This window comes from Halichoerus grypus, chromosome 10, assembly GCF_964656455.1.
Source record: "Halichoerus grypus chromosome 10, mHalGry1.hap1.1, whole genome shotgun sequence".
Classification (NCBI taxonomy): Eukaryota; Metazoa; Chordata; class Mammalia; order Carnivora; family Phocidae; genus Halichoerus; species Halichoerus grypus.
Genome location: NC_135721.1, coordinates 68,960,048 through 68,980,815, shown reverse-complemented (window position 1 = coordinate 68,980,815; position 20,768 = coordinate 68,960,048). Strand labels below are relative to the sequence as shown.

The window sequence follows — 20,768 nt, the reverse complement described above, 5'->3', positions numbered from 1 at the left end:
AAAGGGGTCTGTTTAGAAGAGGGCCTCAAAACTAAGATGCATGGGCAGGATTAAGGGCCATTTTGGAACATAAGTGGTTTGCAGGGTTGCCATTTTGTCAGCTTACTAAGTGAATCAAAAACATAAGATTTCAAAGAAATCTGTTTTAGAAAGTCTTCTGTTCATGTGAAAAATAGAAGTCTTGGAAAACATGTATATTTACACAATACAAACTATAATAACAGCAAACACTCATATGGCATGTACTATGACCAAGACACTGTTCTACAACATGCTTTCCACATATTAATTCATTTAATGTAACAACCCATATCTCTAGGCTTAGGGAAAAGCACAGAAGTTGCAAGTCTTTTTGGAAGTGTGAAGAAAAAGTCACCCACTTGTCACATGTCCAGGCTGCTGAAACCGGGCATTTTAGGGCAATGGTGGCCTGTGACCTAGTTGCTTCATTCTAAAAGTTGGGGTTCCATTAGACCTCCTAAATTGTATAGCACACTCTCATATTCTCAAGCACTAAATTTATACCAATGTGAAGCTGTCATCCAATGCTAATCATGCAGGACAGTGTGGCTGGAATCAAGTATAATTGAGTTCCATGTGTTCTCACTCAGGGGGTTGCTCCTGATCCAGTTTCAACATGCACAGTTCCCACCAGGAGGCCTGAGTGGTTTCATCAGTTGCCCACCAATTTTCAGCCAGGAAAAGTAACAGCATTACGTAAAAGGGAAAAAATAGCTTGAATATTCTTTTTTTATATAACTGAAACTGGGAAAATGAAAAGCAACCATTCATGCTCTATTTCATGCCAGGTATTGCAGTTGGTGCCTTAAATACATTTGTTTTAATTCTTGCAACAACATGAAAAATAGGTGAATATTTTAATGTCAAAGATGAAGAACCCGGCAATCATAAAGAATAACTGAAAAAGCATGTGGCGTAGAATGAAAGATGTCCTTTTGTAGAATGGAACTGAAGGTGTAAACGTTCTATTTTTGTTCCCAGAGCTTAACAGAGCAGTGGGTGGTGAAATAGGACTCAATACTACTCGATCAATGGTGAAACTGACAATCCACCGAATATACAACTTCCCTCTTCATTAAGAGTTTTGAGTGGAACCACCTAGTAATTCAAATTTATCAAACACTTGATAAAAGGTATAGTTTACTTGTGTTCAAGAAGATGCCAGATTTTTCCTGTTTCATTAATAGCACCTTAGGAAGGCACCTAAATGAGCATAACTCATTTTCACAGAAGAAACCATTTTTTCAAGAGAGGGTGGGTTAGGGTGATTAGAGAGCCTTCATATGTAAATATTCAGGGAGGCTGAAAGAGGTTAGTGTGAAATACAGAGAAGATTTGGGCAACCTACATGTAAAAGTAATTATGCATCTTTTTACAAAAATATCTTCTTTTATTGGGGTGCCTGGGTGGCTCAGCCAGTTAAGCGGCTAGCTCTTAGATTAGGCTCAGGTCATGTTTTCCGGGTTGTGGGGTCGAGCCTTGCATCTGGCTCTGGACTCAGCAGGATGTCTGCTTGAAGATTCTCTCCCTGTGCCCCTACCCCCACTCTTTGTCTCTCTCAAATAAATAAACGAATCTTAAAAAAATATCTTTCACTTGTTGAAGGATTAGGAAAAGTGCAGAGCAGATATATCCATTACTGAATATTTAATTTAGCATGTTACTTTCCTAAAAAAAAAAATCAGTTTCCCAAAATATGACCTGCTGATATCTGAAATGATTTCTATCAAGTTACATCTAACAGTATCTAAAGTCTAATAACAGCAGCAACTATAGTTTTTGTCCATGTTATTTTATGTTTGTATTCAAGATGAAAAGCAAGCAAGAAAAATATATTTAAGAAAACCAGTACATCGGTACCCTGAGAAACAAAGACGTGCAGGAGAGGCATCCTACAATGAAACAATATTCAGATTAGAATATGATTAAAAAAAAAAAACACTGCTATTCAAAAAATAGTTGGAAAATAGAAAAAAATCATACACGCTAAGGATTTCATAAGAATCTGTCACACAGAGCCAAGTCTGCCAAAAGAGCAACACTGCATGAATTGTTGAAGATGGGTATGAAAGAAATCATAGGGAAATGGACAGAAAAAGCCAATGTAGAAAAGAGCTCTCACTTACAAAATGTAATGTAGAAAGAGGTGCATTCATGAAATACACCATCAAGACACTACCAAGGGGAGGTAAGATCACAAGAAGAGCCCTACAGAGAAAGATGACATTGAAGCAACAGAATGTTAAATTTAAGCCTTAAGAGAATTGAGGAACTGAGAGCTACGGAGTGTGGAAACACCGAGGGAGAGGATGGGAAGTTCCAGGAGACTTGGTGCAAGAATCTGGAAGGAGCTGTCATCACACATGGCCAGTAGCTGCTGTGCCTTGGACGCTGGACAAGAGACTCTGATGCCGTGGAAGAAAATGAAAATTCACACAACAAACCCATACAGGGTTCCTGCTTCTCGGAGCTTACGTGCGTTCTTGTGGGGCAATGCAAGCTGTGCATTAATGAACAAGTAACAAACAGGTAAGGAAACAAGATTCTTTCTGATAGTAATAAGTATGGTGAAGAAAATGGGACAGAAAGATTATCTAGAGTATGGCTATTAACAAACAGCTCCTCACTTTTCATCATGCTATAATATGTAAGAAAAGAGACACAAGTCAGGTGAATAAAAAGGAGAGAGGGTGACGAAAGGGTAACCTCTCCTTTCTCTCCTCTCTTCTCCTCCCCCCACCCCCACCGTCCTGTTCTTAAGGGCCGTGTCCCCAGAGAAAGGGGGAGACAGTGAACTGGTCTATAAAGAATGGTTAGTAAGACCTGTAAGCAGTGGCTGGATCATTTAGCTGTGCTCAGGAGAGAGGAAAAAAAAAAAAAAATTTAAGTGCAGTGAGAGTTCTCACACTGAATTTGCTAGGTACTCAGGTTGAGGACTCTATATATAAAAAGGATGATGACCTATCCTCAGTCAGTGAAAGAAAGATTCAGGCCAGAGGAAAACCAAGTACAGCAAGTGCTGTAATTAGTAAGAATCTATACCGCTTTCAGCACTATGTTAATATAGTAAGAAATACTGCAAAGATCAACATTCTCTCAAGAAAATGCTAACTGGGAAAACAAAATCAAATCCAAATATAAACAGACACAGACACAGACAGACAGACAGACACACACACACACAGACACACACACACCCCAACGTACAACCTAATACCTAATACCAGACTTTGTTTTATGAACAATCCATGCTAGAGGATCTCAGAGAAAATCAGATATAAAAAAGAATGTCAATATGGAATATTACTCAGCCATCAGAAAGGATGAATACCCACCATTCGCATCGACATGGATGGAACTGGAGGGGATTATGCTCAGTGAAATAAGTCAAGCAGAGAAAGACAATTATCATATGGTTTCACTCGTGTGGAACATAAGCAATAGCATGGAGGACCACAGGGGAAGGGAGGGAAAACTGAATGGGAAGAAATCAGAGAGGGAAACAAACCATGAGAGACTCTGGACTCCGGGAAACAAACTGAGGGTTACAGAAGGGAGGGGGATAAGGAGATGGGGTAACTGGGTGATGGATATCAAGGAGGGCATGTATGGTGACGAGCACTGGGTGTTATATGCCACTGATGAATCGCTGAACACTACATCAAAAACTAATGGTGTATTATATGTTGGCTAATTGAACATAATAATAAAAAATTTAAAAAATAAAAAAAAATGTCATGATCGGACATGTGAAAGTAAGAGAAATTAAAAAAGAAGAAATTTAGGGAAGGAGAAGGCAAAGAAATGGGGCTGATGTAATGGACAAAAAAGAAATAACTTTTTTTAAATTTTTATTTTTACTAACACAGAGAGAATGAGAATACCAGTGGGGAAAAAAGGCAGGAACTTGGCAAAGGGGCCCAAGATGGTATCATGAAGTAACCCTATCTGTCCAGACAACCAAAAGGCAATTGTTGCAGGGACCAATAAACTGGAGGAATGGAATGGATGATCCTCAGAGTTCTCACCACATTCTGGAGGTCGAGAATTTTGATGGGTGAGGTGGAGAGGCCAGAGGAAGGAGGATAAGAACACGACCTGTGTGTATCTCCTGACCTTCTCCTGCTGAGGTGACTCTGAGTCCCTGTTCCTTGCTGGCACCTAGTAGCTGCTCCAAGTGCTCAGAGTATGTGGCTACAATCAGTGGGAAGTGATATTCAAAAGGAGATGCAAGATATGCATCCTGAGCCATTTTTTTTTAATCCAAATATCAGAATAATGGATTCACTTCAAAGTGATAGTCTTCAGAAGAATACAAATTATTTTATGGTGACCTGAAGTTCTTCTGGGATTCCCGTGACAGCTGCAGCGGTCATGAGCTAACCGACAGCGGTTAGTCTATACTCGTCTCACTCACCTTGTTTACCTAAACAAGAAAATTATTGAATTTGAAGAAATGCTGCTTTACAGAGGAAACGAATGGAAATGACCCTGATATTTGGTATTATGAATATGTGAAAGCAAACCCAGCCTATGATTCACTCATTTTCAGAGTTCATAGCCACCACTTAATGGTACAGGGCTGCTTTGGAAACAGTGTTTTTGTGTTAGTCAGTCACACCATATCACAAAGAAGGAGGAGAAGTTATACATCGACTAGAGTTAAAATGCATCAGCTTAAATTTTAGGGAGACGTGGCAAGAATCAATATTTCTCTATTAAATGTATCAAGGATTCTACCTGCTGTTTGTTTTACTACGCCATAATACTCTTACTTCTGAAATTCAGAAATTTATTACTTAAGGTAATTTGCTGGCAGAGTGAGTGGTGGGGACTTTTTGTCAGTAGAAAGGTCAAATAATTTTCCACAATGCACTGCAATTTTTAAGCTTTACAATTTTACTGTAGGTGACCCAAGGGAAAGCTCATTATACCGTAATACACAAAAATTACATTGTGAGTTAATGGAATGTGAACAGTAAGGCACCAGCCTTGTGCACTGTCCCCCACTGCTTTTTCTGAAATACATAATCTTGATGGGTTCTGTTTTTAAAATTTGTTTTTCAATAAATTTTGGGGAAATTTATCCACGTAAAGAGCAAAACCCCTTATCTCACAATGAGGCATTGTTTAATGGGGTGGGCTTCTAGATATAAATGCAAGGCTCGTCTAAGGACTACAGCATGCAACACAGATTTAGAGTAAAGCAAAAAAAGTAAGAAAAAAAGTCGACTAACCTAACCCACCTGAGCTCGGCTCACAGGGGTCAATGTCCTCGTCATCGCTGGGACATTCTGCTGAGGCCACAAGGATGTCATCTGTGGTCTGCAAAAGAATCATATTGAGTAGATTAATTTAAAGGGACCCAGCAGATACTCTCATCTTTGTCTCAATGACAAGTGAAACATCGTTTGTGTTTTCCTGATAGGTTGAGAAATCAAATTCAGTATTTCCCTTCCCAAGGACATGGAGCCTACATTTTTCAACCTATTTCAGATCTCTCATGGAAGTATTTGCATATTTGTGAAAACCCGATTACAGTTTATTTTACATAAGGACACGGAAATGGTGGTAGCCAACTTGTAGACACCCATCCATTCAACTGCACATAGTGGCATACAGGGGTTTAAAACAACCTGGCAGAAGCAGGTGATTTGAAATTTATTACAACCCTGGAGTGCTACAAAGTATGCATCAGTAGCCTTTATGCAGTACTTGTGCTTGGTTTCCTAAAAGCAGAACAGCTATAACCTTTTATATTCACGACCAGGTAGAATTTGATGAATCTTTGAGATATAGCTTGTCATTATTAGGAAACCAGATTAAGTAGAGAATATATTTCACTGATGCATTAAAGGGAAGCAAATATAGTCCATTTGAGGAATTGCATGTGTGTGTATGTGTGTAGCTTTCACACTTGATTATTAGTTTTGCAATATTCAGTAGCGGGTATCATTTCACCCTTGTCCTTTTCATTATTAAGGTTTCATAATAAATGAAAAGCGTATGGGGAGGATGGTATTTTATGGCAAAAAGGATAGAGGTGACAGTTTTCTCTGTGACATTCTAGTTGCTTCATTGCACTTACAGCAAAAAAGATAACCATCACTGTAATAAAAAGCAGAGTGTGTAAATCCTAGTAGTTAGCCACATAATCAACACATTTACAAGCACCAAAGGTTGTTCTTTACTGCCACTTACAAGCAGCAATAAACTCGGCAGAGATATTGCATGGAAATTGTGAAGGTTTGCATCAGATTTGGCTAATGCTAAAGTAACAAAGAATTCAATGTATAGGACAGAAAATATCTCATTACATCGGCTAAGGATTAAGAAGATTGTAATTGTTTAGATGATACTCAGAACCACAACACTGATGAAGCCCTTATTTAAAAATGGAATTAGAATAATATAGATCCTACATTAAAGGAAAAAAAAGAAATATGGTATGACTCACTTTCATTAAAGGAGGTCTTAGTATAGTCAGAGATTAAAGTATAAACAAATAAACGTTAGGAAAATTATGCCATTTTGAAGAATGAAGATGAAGGATAATACAGTTTCGTGATGAAAACTTGGCTTAAAATTCTTTCGAGTGCAGGGTCTTTACTGAAAAATAAAGAACTTGTTCAGATGCTAACACCTCATGATGTAACTTTAAATAAATACAAGCATTTAAGTAGCATTTTTGAGATGGTTTCATGTTATTTTGCTCTTCATTCTCCTAAGAGATGGTTGGGTGACTGGATTCGTTTATTTTGTTGCTGTTATTTTAAGAGAGTTAGTTCAAAGTATCAGTTTTCCTGGAATTGTAACTGTTCGTGTCAGTGATAACTACCAGCAATTGGTGTTATGGTCACGCAGGTCTCTTTCATTAAAGTGAGCCTGTAAAAGGCAAAACCCATCCTCCCTTTGGCACCAGCACATTTTGCAGGATAACATCCAAACGGACTTGATAATAGCAAGTTATTGGATTATGAGGTCTTGGAGGTCAATTGTTCCAAATCACCCCTGAGCAGATTATCTGCTTGTTTTTTTAAGAGCCAACTTCAAGTGGAAAGCTACTTTTTTTCTGAACCACAGTAGATACTCTTTAAAGTTACTTTCAAGGTTACAAGAGAATTTCTCATTTCCCTTGAGGAATTTTAATTATATTGATGAAACTAGGATAGGGTTGTTGTTCTGTTCTTGACAGGGGTAGGAGGAAGCTGAGAATAAATTTTTTCATCCTGTGTTTCTCATCCCAGCAGTGATGCCGCCCCCTTTCTCCTCCTTCACCTGGGGCTTGCAGGGGGGGAGGGGGTGGCATTTGGCAATGTCTGGAGACATTTTAGGTTGTCACAACTGGCACAACTGGGCTGGGGACTTGTGGGGGGCTGTCTGCTACTATTAGAATCCAATGAGATTCCTATCCTAATAGGATTAGCAGCAGCTTCCGTTGCAGAGACACAACATCCTTTAATGCCCGGGACAGCCCTTCCACAGCAAAGAATTTTATGAGCCACAATGTCAATAGTGCGGAAGTTGCGAAACTCTGCTTTAAAAGTGTAAAACTTGTTCTGAGCCTTATTTTTCTCACCTGAAAAAATGGAGAGCCTAAACGTTCCCATTGTTGTAAGGATTAGTCAGAAAAACTATCTAAAATAGGACCACATTGTACATGCTTATAAAGGTTGTGATATTATCAACATTATTGTTGTTATTTCAATAAATGTAGCACTGATTTAATCTTTTTTTGCACTATATTTATAAGTAATATAATTTTAGATATTAAACCGGAAGTTGTACATGTGAATCAGTCCCAACTTTTCAGATCCCACATCAGTATTTATGTCAAAATACAGTAGCTATATTGGTACTTTGTTGAACTAAGCTTCCATCTCTTACTCCCTAGGTTTACATTTTGAATAGCAATCAAACATCAAATATAAATAATGAAGGCTGCTTCTTAAAATAAATTCATGGGCTAAAAATGTGGAACTCAGTGGATACTGTTTCATGAAGACTAAATTATTTAGGCCACACAAGTTAAATTTTGTTTTAAAAGTTGACCTATTTTCTACATCTTCTGGAACAATTCCACAGCAAACAGAAAGTGTGAGGATGTTCTCAGTGTTATCTTTCACAAAACACAGTACCTAAAATAACAAAAAACATCATAGAATAAGTAGTACCTTCTATAGCCCTCCTACAGTAGAAAAAAAACCACTGTACAAATATGACCCTACTGTAAAACTATATTTTAGTTTTTAATGTACTTTTCCTGGTATAATGAATATATGTTCTTGTTTTTCATATTTTTCCCCCTCAGAAAGGGAAAACCAGCAATAGTCTTCTGAATAAAAGATCTTGAATCAATAGATGCCTTGGCAGAAATCATCACTCTATGAAAAATCAGGAAGTGGCTCAAGTGTAAGGGGGAAAAAAATCAAATTTCATTTTGGAGGCTGAATTAACTGAACAATCTTCTAGCCAAAGCTGTGTAATTTAAATTTAATTCACTGTGTTTGGAGCTGCCTCTCTATGACATGCTGTTGAAAGAGTGGTAGAAAGAAACTCAAATATGTCACATTAATCAATTCTATTCTTCAGTATACTTTCCCTGATGTTTATAACCTTTTTCAGAAAAGAGACAACCTGCTGAAAGAGACAGAATAGTAATCAAGCAAAAGCATTAGCTTTACATAACTGTCCATTTAGATAAATGTGCCTAACTGTGCATCTAACCACTCACAGGTCCAAGTGTCAGGCTGGACTTCCCTAATTCAGAGTGGCCCACACATTTACACGGCAAGCATCTGTTCTTGTTCAAAATATCTACTAAAAATACCTAGGTTTCCTTACCTTTAGGGGGAAAAAAATGATGTGGACAGAATTCAAGAAATAAAAGCACCGAAACTTAATTCATCGTGCTCTGTGGGAAAACACCAACATGTTACAGGATACAAAAATGTAATCAGGACGGGGGGAGAAAGGATGTGTATAGCAAGAAGTTACACCAACTTATTTAACTTATTGGACAGCCAGGGTTATTAAGAGAGACACCATTTGGTGGGTTAGAAAGTAGAGAAACTGGTGTATTTTTGTTCTTTCTTTCTTACTTACAGGCATCCTCTCCCCAACCTTTAACGGTGGAATTTGCTGCACATTCACTCGCTATCACTTTTTTAGAATACAGCACAAATGCATATCTGTGTGGCAAAAGATATGATGAGAGGATAGATAAACTTCGTCTGTAAGGTTCTCTCTCTACTAAGAACAGCATCCCTACACTTTATTCCTCATGATAAACAGCTTTACTGAAGACTGATACATTCTGATGAGAACACCTACAAGAAAACTCTATCAGGACAGACCTGTTTTGTTGAGGAAAATAACGGAGAACTCCCACTATGCAAAAGGCTGTCCACTATGAATCTGCTGTCCACAAAGAAATTCATGGTTTACTTTAAAATTGTGGTTGAAACTTTGTTTCTAAATGGCAAGACTTTATCTGGCTATACATCCAAATACAATGTTGAAAAATACTGTCTCAAGCCATGGTGCTCCCTTGTATAGCAGTATTGAGCCTAATCTTTCACTACTGTGGTGGACATTTAAACTGAATTGATTGAGCCAATGGATAGGTTAGGTATGGAGCTAGCTGAGATGAGACATGTTTTACTAACTGATGGACACTTGTTCTTGCTGATAATTTTGTCTCTGGGAAGCTGTTCTGAAGTGAAAGAGCATTCATGTCCGGCTTGCAGGACTGAATCTGATAGTCTCTCCAGGAAAGATTTATTGCGAGGCATGTTTCCATGAAAAAAAAAAAGTCAGGATTCAGAATTAGTGTTACAAATTGCCCAAGCCAAGGTCCAATGCATTGCACTGATAAACCTATAAGACAAGAAGTTTCTAGGGGTTGGGGTAAGTGACAATTTTCAAGTGGAAAACTGCAGAAAAACAACCCAGTTGTAGTACATATATAAAATTTCCAAACCATGGGTCAATTTGGCTAACTCAAACCAATAAAGAAATATATCCAATTGGTAATTTTAGTTAATCAACAACTCTATTAAAGGTGAAAAATGAGTTGAGACACTCTGTATAGATTCTATGGTAGTTTCCATGATCTCAATCAAGCTTTTGGTTCTTATTTGTCAATTATTTCTCTGAGTAGTAGATGCCATATAAAGATGTCAATCCCATGGCTAACTAATCTAGTAAAAATATTGTGATCCAATATGTGAAGCATGAATTTCAGCTCCAGCTCATGAATGACAAAAAAAAACTGAGGATCAATTAGTTACCAACAAATATAAAACACCTCATCTATGCATAGCATTTTCTGAGGGGCACAAAATGGGGTCACTACCCAGCAAGGTATAAATTGTGGTTCCTACCCCCAAATAACTTATTGTGCCTGCTCTATCCTAAAGCATGGGAACAAATCACTCACTGATACAAATAACAATCAATTCAATTCAAATGGCTTGTTTTCTTGAAATGTGGCAGGACTCCCATAACTATTACTTCATTAAGTATTCAACACCAACATGCTTACGCAGAATGCAGGTGGAGGTGCTATTATTCTGAGCATTACAGTGAAGTACATGCTCAAAAAAATACCCATTTGTACACTCATTTACCCAATATGAATGTTTGAACATTGGCATTCATGAATATTTAGGGCAAAGCTTAAATATCTCTGAAAATAGCCAGCTTTCACATTTCTTTAATGTTTTTTGTTTTTTTTTCCCCAGTTGATGCCTCCGGTTATTATAAAAAGTGACCATAAATCAGCTGTCTGCTTGGGGGAAAAGACAGACTTGAAAGCCATTCAATTTTCTTCAAAAATTTTGTGACTATTTAAAATGTATGCAATGGCTCCAGAACAGTAAAAGTGGGTTGGATAGAAAAACCCCCACCATGGAAAAGAGATCATGACATCTTACTTATTTTAACATGCATTTTTATATGCATTCGATACTGGTCATCCTGACAGGCAAAACTCAAAAGGGGAAGATAGGGATGAGGAAACAAAGCCACAAAAAATGAATTTAAAGGAACTATGGAAGAAAGAAAAGAATTTGATTTCTGCTTAGTCAGAAAAGAACATATTTTAGCAAAGTTATGCAAAATAGCAAACCTGCAAAAGAGAAACCTGGTGTCAGAAAACTTGAAATTAAATTTATATTTTAAAAAAGTACCTCTCTCGTACTATTTCTTTAAGCTGCTGATGACCTTTATGCTCATATTGCATTTCCATTTTTAGCCAAAGCAACGTAGGAGAGCTGGCCAAAAGACAAAGTTAAAGTCCAGTTTAAAATTTTCAGACAGGTATTGTAATAATCTGTTCTTCTGGATTCTCATTCATTAGAATGTGGGGGTATAAGAGCCTCGAAGACGGCTGGGAGTGGAGCGAAGATGCTGAGGGGGGAACCAGAATACGCCTGTGATCAACTCTGATTTGCTTTTGGACAAAGCACTTTCTGAAATGTGTTTGGCCATTTCCAAATTGAATGAATACTGACAGATGTTTACAATGCAAATCGGGGCTTTTAGCTAAGTCAATATGAATCTCTACTCCAACTATTATGACTGAATGAACTAATTAGTCACACGGGTTGCACTGAAAATCCTTACTGGTAATGATGCCAAAGCAGATTTTTTATCAATGTAAAATACCAATGATGGATTGTTTCCACCAACATGTCTCCAAAATTCAGTCTTTCGTTGTTGGCATTTAATACGTTAGGGGATAGAATCATGTTTCAGGTCTTCCTGCATTGGGTCAGACCTTAGTGATCATTAGTCTAAACTCTTCATTTTACAAATCAGGAAACAGAAGCTGCAAAATTAAGTGTTTTTGTTTGAACGCAATTATAGTGCCAATTAGTGGCAAAATGATGAGACTATATGGACCTCAACAGATTGTGAATTGTCTCTTACCTTATCCCAGATGACTTTTCTCTATCTATTCCATCCATTCACCATCCATCCATCCATCCACCCAAAACCATTTTGTCCTTAAAGGATATGATATGGTCTATAAAGATACATGATGAAATACATTTAAGATAAGTTAAAAGGTGGCAAAGGAGATTATTGGATTTTAGATAAGTAAACACTAAAATTGTCATGAAGAAAACACACACACATACAAGGAGACATACATACACAGCTAACTGCACCACTTGATAGGGCAGCACATTAAATAGACACTAAAAAGGGAAGAAAATGAATGCTAGCGTTCAATTTTTTTAATCTGGTTATAAAAATTCAAATATTGACATAATCGCAGTTATTTTGAAGTGGAGTAAACCCTGAAAAGTTCTTTATTTACTTGTTGCAATCTTACGTGCTTAAAGACTTAAACATCATGTCTCCTGTTTCTGTACAAAAAGCGTAACTAAATTTGGGGGGACAGAAAGAAATATAAATTATTGAGTATTTTCCTGCTTATTGTTTCTCCTTGACTTAGAACATTGCAGGCCATTTTGGCTACAGAATTAACTCAGCGAGGGGCCCCCAAGAGGGTTTAGTTGGTTAAGCATCTGACTCTTGATTTCAGCTCAGGTTGTGATCTGATGACCTGAGGGATTGAGCCCCATGTTAGACTCCACGCTCAGCTCAGAGTCTGTTTGAGATTCTTTCTCTTCCTCCCTCCTTCTGCCCTTTTCCTACACTCTCTCTCGCTCAAAAAAATTAACTCAATGAACTCTGTCCCTCTTCTCATTAATCCACCAATGAAAATCCTTCCAACTTCCAAGTTCTCCCTTATTAACTACTGTTTTCACAGCATAAGTGCTAATGAGATATTTATTTTTGTCTCTTTCACACAATTGTCATTCGAGTTTTGTCAAATGATCTCTTACTACATCCTGGAAATAAATAAATGGAAGTGGCCATTTATTAATAATATTGGCTGTTTTTCCATATACAATCTACACATGCATCCATTGATTAGGGTAGTCTCATTTACACAATGGCCCTAGAATTAGAGGTTCAAAATCAAAGATGTAGAAAGAGCCAGAGGAAGCTAGCTACCCAAAACAATTCTTTCCTACTGGGTACTATAAAAACCAATGTCTTCTTGATAGAGCTTTAACGTGGGAACATATGAGAACTTCTATTCCACACAATGCTTGGAGTATGGAAGAGCAAGAAATAGGGATGTGGTTGGAAAGGATGATGACTTAGTTAACAGAAAATTAATTTTCTGATTTTTTGGACCCATGACTTGAATATATGTAAGGTTCTAAACTGAGCTCCCCCAAATAAGCCAATGTCTGAACAGTACTTTAATGAGGGTTTCTATTAAGCACTGATTGAGAGTAAACATTTTCTGGCTCTGATGTTACAATGTTATTTCATTCATACACTGAGAAGATCTAATCTTTTCTGATTATAGTTAAACTGGAACTCCAAGCTTCCGTATCTGACTACTTCATTCCTTGTGGTGCTTACTTTGGTTCCCTAATACATATTTGGAATGGTGTACTTTTCAACCACTTCAGTTTAGTATGCTGATCAATAATGGAAAATATATGCTAGTTCAGAAATCAAGTGGCAATCTGGATTTTAAGCAATATGCATCACCTTGGACGAGTTTTTGTGTTTTCAACAGTACTTAAGAATACATATGTTATACATGTAAGTATATACTATACATGTAAATATATATACTATATATGTATATATATAATCATTTGAATATGTGAATCATTAATAACTTCCCTATCTCACAGGGATGTTGTGGGGACCAAATTTCATATGCCTGAAAGCACTTTAGAAATATCAGAGTTCCACAATGCAGTGTTTATATGTTATTATTATAACTAATAAGGAATTATTTTTGTTCCTCATATGACACTATAAAGAATAGCTCTAGGGAGAGATTAAGGAGGGTGGCCGACTATCCACTTAACTGCATAACTTTCATTTTCATGTCCTGAAATCCTCTTGTCCCCTCAGTTGAGTGGGATCTGTTTCTCTCCTCCATCTGGCCCCTCCCATAAATGCTGCTCTTCTTGGGCTGATCCCCTTTATACGGGGATAGGATTCACTCAGCATTGCTTATTTAGGGTAATGTACAAGACAGGTAGTACCAGTCCACACCTGGCACTGTCATACCCTCCTCCCCAGGCCTGCTCTCCTGGAGAGTCACCGCACAGATGCAGGGACACTGGAGTCCTCTTGAGTTCTCCTCCTTACTCACTTTCCTGGGACCTAGAAGATGGTGACAACTTGATTTATTTTATCTCTGCGTAGGTCCATGGTTTACTTCTCATGTATGCCCTATTACATCTAGAACATCTAAATGAACAGATAAGCAGGAAGAACAGATCACTTAGCAAACACTGTTAATTAAAGGGGAGAGAGAGAAGGAGAGGGAAGAGGGGAGAAGAGGAGATGTTCTTTAGGTGTGATCCCAGCCACACGATGCTCCCTATTACAGCGGCTGTATTTGTAGTTTATAACATGACACTGCTTATGGTTGTGTCTTCTGTATGGATTAAATAATATACTAATTAACTTTTAATAATATACTTATTAAATGTTTTCTGAGTACATCAGAACAGTGGAGGTATCTGCCTTTCCAAACTATGTTGAAGTCTAAAAGTCTGGGAACTGCTCAGGTGTATGTTTTATTTTATTTCGTGTACTTCTGTGGGACAGAGTTTATGTCCATGTTTAATACCCCCATAATATTTATCACAAGAGTTCAATAGAGGTGATTTAAAATGTCATCACTATTGATTGTGGTGAAATGTTTCACAATGTATATGTATATCAACACATTGTCGTATACTTTAAATGTATACAATTTTTATTTGTCAATTATACTTCAATAAAGATGGAAAAAAGTCATCACACTCTAAACCTGGCTTATCTTCTTTAAATATCTGCAATTTAAATAAAAGCCTGTTGTGAAAATAAAATTAATAAAGTTGAGAGTGCGTGATTCGTTTTGATTTTAAAAAGAGAAGAAATATTACACACAATACTTGAATTGGTAGAATCATGTCCAATAGCCTTATTCCTGATGGTCATTTTCTCTAAGCTCACTACATTGAGGTGTATGTTTGTCACAATTGCTCATTTGTAACAGCTCATTAAATCTCAAAATAAGAGTGAGCAAGTATAGATTATTTTCTAGGAGTATGACTCCTAAGAGTGGGAGATGAGAATTGTGGCAAAATCACACTTTTTCAAAGATTTTATCTGCCTCTAACATCTCTAGAAGTGACAATGAAACTTTATAACCGGTTTCCACATTATACTTCATGGCTGGAAATTTATGGTGGAGAAATAGCAAGAAGTGACATTATCTTTAACTGAAAAGAGAGAATGACTGAAAGTTAGAAAGAAGGAAAAGCTAAAAATGTCTTGCAATAAGTCGGTCTGCCTGTTTTTATGAAGCAGTCCTGTCCCTTGATAAAGCAATAAGATACAGCCTGCTTTATAGAAGAAACGGAGAAAAAACAGTTAATTATCATTCTGGGTGCTCTGCCCCCCCCCAAGTCTGTCTCTGTCCCCTGAACTCTACTGCAATAGTCTTGCACTGTAAATACTTTTGTTTAATTGTAAAGAAACTACACCTCTATCATGCTTTCCTTCAATATCTAACTACAAGATGAAAGTTTTATTTTCCTCGTGAAATAAACTGCATAAAGATAAGGGCTGGCTGAGACCAGCCATCAAATTTGGACCAAGAAATATGAGTAGGGCAGAATGCACTCACAAAATCGAGATCTTTTGACTGATTCGTCCATAGGTTTGCTCATTCATTAATTCATTCATCCACTTACAATCATTTACTGAATACCTTTGATTAATAAGGAGTTATGCAGAGGGGGAATGTAATAGAGAGCCAGACCTCCCTACCTTGATTTGCATGGAGAACTTCAGGTGCGTGATAAATAGAGGCTGTCTATGAGCAGAAAGTTGCTCTTTGACCACTGAGCATGGGAGGAGTCTAGGTGTGAGAGCCAGCCAGATGGGCCTGAAGTCCCAGCTGCTGCGGCTTATTAGCTGTGTGAGTTTGGACAAGTTCCCTAACTTCTCTAGGTTTCTTCCTAAGTACAAATGAAGTGATTTACACCTATTTTGCAGGATTATGAAGAGAATTAAATTCTCTAGGGATAGGGGTGCCTGGGTGGCTTAGTTGGTTGAGTATACAGCTCTTGATTTTGGCTCAGGTCATGATCTCAGTGTTGCGTCGAGCTCCACGCACTGAGCATGGAGCCTGCTGGATATTCACCCTCTGCCTCTCACCCCACTTGTGCTCTCTCTCTCTCCAAATAAATAAATAAATAAAAGCTTTAAAAAATCCTCTAGGGCTAGAAAGGTCCTGTCTAGCACAGTGGCTGGCACTAAGAAGATGTTTTGACAGTATTCTTAGATAGATACAGTTGGTTCTGTACACATTCTCACTTCACTCTCCCTGCAACACGGTTGGGGGGCGGGGGAAGGGTTGTTCGTAGCACTGGGCTCCTGAGATCTTTAGACACAGATATTCTCTTCACAAAGCAAGTGTAATTTCTGACTTAAATCCATACTCCCATGTTTAAACATTCTATAAACAGAGCAAATTACATATTTGATATGAGAGCACTTTTTTAAAACACCTCAAAAAACATCACATCATCAATACACGGAAAAGCCAGGGAGTTCTTTTCTCCCCAGCTGTGTGATGTAACCCAGAATTTGTCAAATTGTATTTGTCTCAGAGTGCGAGATTCCTTAGGATACCTGTCCCAGGTGTCTTATGGTAAAGAGAGGGAAACTGTCATGTGGCATGGTCAGGTGCGCAGGATCAAATCACTACCTGGCTCAGTGTCGGACTCAGAACGAGATCCTGCCTCCTGGCCCTCCATCCAGCTGGCATTCCCCTCCCTCCACTACTCCCAGCTTCATGTTTGGGTTAGAGGAAGGTTAAAAAAAAAAAAATAGCAGCAGGATTAATTTGCTACTTTTCCCAAGTTTCTCAAACATGATTTGCCTTTTTCAATTCTGCCCTAAGTTTTCCTGAAAATTTTAAGAAAGGCCTTTAAGAAATACCAGGGAATGGCATCCCCCTGACATCACCCCGAGCTGATAGACCAGAGAGCACTCAGCAGCCCCTGCAAAGCCCACGAAGGACTGCCTGAAGAAGCACGCAGATGCAATGGGAGAATTCTGCTCATTGTGTTCTGAGGACTGGGAGCTTCATTAGAGAGCCTGCCTTTGTGCACACATTTCATTCAGTGAAATCTTGACTGAACTCTTCCCACAGGTATTTGAGCGTTTGATTTGGTTATGCCATTCTTCTTCAACTACTCTTCACACATTACTATTATTATTATTTTGGCCATTAAAAACACGGTGACAAGTAAAGTGCACATGTAAAACACTTAGATGGCTAAGTGACTAACCATGTCCTCTCCTGGACAGCTCTTCTCTCTCCAGCCTTGCATTTACAGTCAGTTCCGCTCAGTTCTGACACATTTCCTCCAAGTTGCTATCATACTTCTCCCACCTGGATATGCCCTTTTCCTTCGCCTGCCACTCCTGCCCCCTTTCCTTCATTCTCATCACCGGGATGCCTGCTGATGAAGGACCATAAATAAGCTTTCTATTCACACACACAAAAATGTCATTTGTCATCCTGAGAACTTTTGAAATCATGGAAGTGTACCTTTTAACCAGAGGGTTCAGAAGACAAGCTTTTCTTGATGGTTTGGTATCACGGTGAGGAACGTAGGAACCTGTAACAGAGCGGTGATCTCACGTGCTCAAGCGTGCCGCTGCGCCCTGCGTCATAGGCCCTTCCGCTCCTTTCACTTTTTAATCAGTGCGTGCTTTTTACTCGTTTTCCTCTTTTGTCTATCAATGTCAGCCTTTAGAGACACCCTTTTCTCTTTCAAAATCACTCCTTTGATCTGCTTTGAGCTGGAAATCCAGATAACCAAGGTTCCTTAGCTATTTTGAGAAATAATAATGGGCTATAAGAAAAAGAGGGTCAGAGAAGCTCGCTAATAGGGAAGCCCAGGTGCTTTAGAGCCCTCAGTCAAGGCTCATGGCTTCACATCCACAGACTCGTTAGTTTCCTCAGAATATAATGTTCCTTCTGAAGGTAGGGCCTTTATTTCTAAGTCACCCGCCCAGTAACATTTTTACTATAATGATTCTCAAATAGGCTTTTCTTATTTCATAAAATCCAAGGAACCTTATTGGAACTATACCCTAAATACCTCAATCTACTTGCCAAGATCTAATCAAATAGAAGCCAAGCCTCGTTCAGTGTTCCACTGAGTCGGCTGGGAAGGAGATGAGCAATAGAATAAGGAACGAGGCTGCCTTACCCACCGTCGGTGACCACCAAACTACCTGAACGACTGGAGGCTATGTTTGCTTGTACTCACAGGTGGAAGTGATGCTACCAGGCAAGGGTTTAGCTGTATTTATGATTCACTCTGTATTCTGAGAGACAGATGCTGTCTGTGGTAGCCCCTTTTCTGGTTTCCTAGAAGCAGTTTCTCACTTAACAAATTGAGGGGTGTTGGTACTGGTTATGGGATCTTGTAACACCGCTCCTAGTGATTTGGTGCATGAGCATTAGAGCCAGGGTTTAAATCTGGAGTTACGAGAACTTGGATGATTTATTTAACCTCTCATTTGTAAAATGGGAAGGATGCAGCACCAGTCTCTGCAGTGTAGTTGTAAGAATTAGGAAAATCATGATCAATGAAGTGCTTAACACTGTTCTTGGTGCATAATAAACACTAAATAAATCTTAGCTATTCTTGCCCTCATTATTATTATACAAGACGTGCACATATGTTACCTACATGCCAGGAGGCAGCATCTTTTTCACTAAAGTAGGCAAAACCCCAATATCCTAATAACCACAATAGGTAGACTTTCCACATTTGCCCTTGCCTACAGTATTGTGAAGTAGGAGGAGAAAAAAAAAGCCAAATATTGCATGAAGAACGCAAATGTACTTTCCCCCTGAATGTTCTATTTTGCTTTTCAACTTTCAAACTCAACTTTATTTCAAAACGTACTCCCAACCATTCCAAAGCATTTTCAAGTTGGAAAGCCTTCTTTTTTGTTTCACAATAAGCTAACTGCAGGTGCAAACTCGAGGGAGACAGACTTTGGAAATTTTAAGTATGTTGCCATGGCAATGGTTTGCAAGAATGTGTATGAGTTTCATCTTAGCTCTCAAGCATTCAACTGAGTTCATATGTGCGGGTTCAAATTGCTAGGCACACAATGTTTGCCATTCATTGTGTCTTGAAAGGCTTGGAAATAACTGTCTCTGTTGCTTATAGCAACTAGAAACCATAAAATACTATCTATCTATCTATCTATGCAAACGTAGAGATCTAGTCATTCATTGTCTCTTATCTGGCCATCCTCACTATTTTGGCTGCTCTAAGGGAAGCTGTATACGTAAATTCGACAATAATCACTTTCCCCATTGTTGCAAACACAGAGTTGCACTCTCAATGAATTAACTGTAAAAATTTTCTACTGAATTTTCACATTAATTTTCTCATTCAAAATGAACATATCCTTAAAGAAGCATGACAATTATTTAGGGATGCTCAATTAAAGCAAAGACTTTCAGTCTAATGAATTGTGGAGGATCTTTTTAAAAGGGTCCCATCCTATAATGCAGGAAAGAAGAAATGATTAGAATTACAGACTTCCAAAATCAAATGCTCCCCCACACCCCTGAAAAAGCAATCTTACCACCACCACCATCACCATCACCAAGAAGACATACAAAAGAAGTAATTTTATCTCATTTGAATCATCATTACCTCAACTATTCTTAAATGGTTCAGTTGATGCTTCTAAATTCTAAATCCTCCACAATGGTTTCATGATTCATTGGCAATAAAAGCAGTGATTCTTGACAAAAGCATTTCCCAGCCCCCCCTCCATGGAATCCAGAGAACATTAAAAATGGAAAGTTTTAAAGCTATCTATTTGGTACAAGAAATAATTCTTAGCAAATTCTCTTCAAATTATAAGGCTCTTTCCATCTAAAATTGTACTCTGCAAATTAAGTCAATTTTTTTTAAAGATTTTATTTATTTATTTGAGAAAGAGAGAGAGAGAGCACATGAGAGGAGGGAGGGTCAGAGGGAGAAGCAGACTCCCTGCTGAGCAGGGAGTCCGATGTGCCACTCGATCCCAGAACTCCAGGATCATGACCTGAGCCGAAGGCAGTCGCTTAACCAACTGAGCCACCCAGGTGCCCGTAAGTCAATATCTTTTTTAAAAAATTCATTCACTAGCAAAAAAAAAAAAAAAAAAAGCTGAATTTCTAAGATTGCATATTCTTTAGTGTTCCTAGCAAAAGCTATTGCTGCAAATGATCCATCACGATACAAAGTGCCCCACATGAAATGAGGCCACCAGGGACCCCACTATCTCCTGCATTTGGTTACTGACAAAGCCTTCACAAAAGTCTTATTAGCTACCAAAGCCTGGCGGTTATTTAAAATCCACTTTGCTGCTTTAACTTTGACCCATCTTCCAAAACACAAACACACACACACAAAATCATTCTCTCTACACCCCTCCCCCCCACCCCCCCACTCCTTGATTTAACAGCTTGTTGATGTACTTTAAAACTGCAGTGGTCCTCTCCTCCCCTCCCCCATTCTAAAAAAATCTACAGGAATGCTGGAATTAAACAAATGAGAACACAATAATTAGCTATGCAAACTGTCAAGTGGATCTAAAAAGAAAAACAACCC

General features: G+C 38.3%; 1 protein-coding gene and 1 long non-coding RNA gene across 29 annotated transcripts in view; one reads left to right on the top strand and one right to left on the bottom strand.

The window, feature by feature from the left end:
- NRXN1 (neurexin 1) overlaps window positions 1–20,768 on the bottom strand; it is a 1,113,724-nt gene that overhangs the window by 17,661 nt on the left and 1,075,295 nt on the right. For 18 of the 28 annotated variants that reach the window (XM_078056570.1, XM_078056569.1, XM_078056582.1 and 15 more), the window contains one exon: window positions 5,259–5,346. In XM_078056570.1, the coding sequence (XP_077912696.1) occupies window positions 5,259–5,346 (88 nt within the window). The remainder of the gene's footprint in view (window positions 1–5,258; window positions 5,347–20,768) is intronic. The other 10 variants (XM_078056572.1, XM_078056583.1, XM_078056579.1 and 7 more) reach the window with 1 other exon arrangement.
- Window positions 2,050–20,768, top strand: part of LOC118555425 (uncharacterized) — a 31,385-nt gene continuing 12,666 nt past the window's right edge. The window contains exon 1 of the long non-coding RNA XR_013441830.1: window positions 2,050–2,550. This is a non-coding gene — a long non-coding RNA (uncharacterized LOC118555425). The remainder of the gene's footprint in view (window positions 2,551–20,768) is intronic.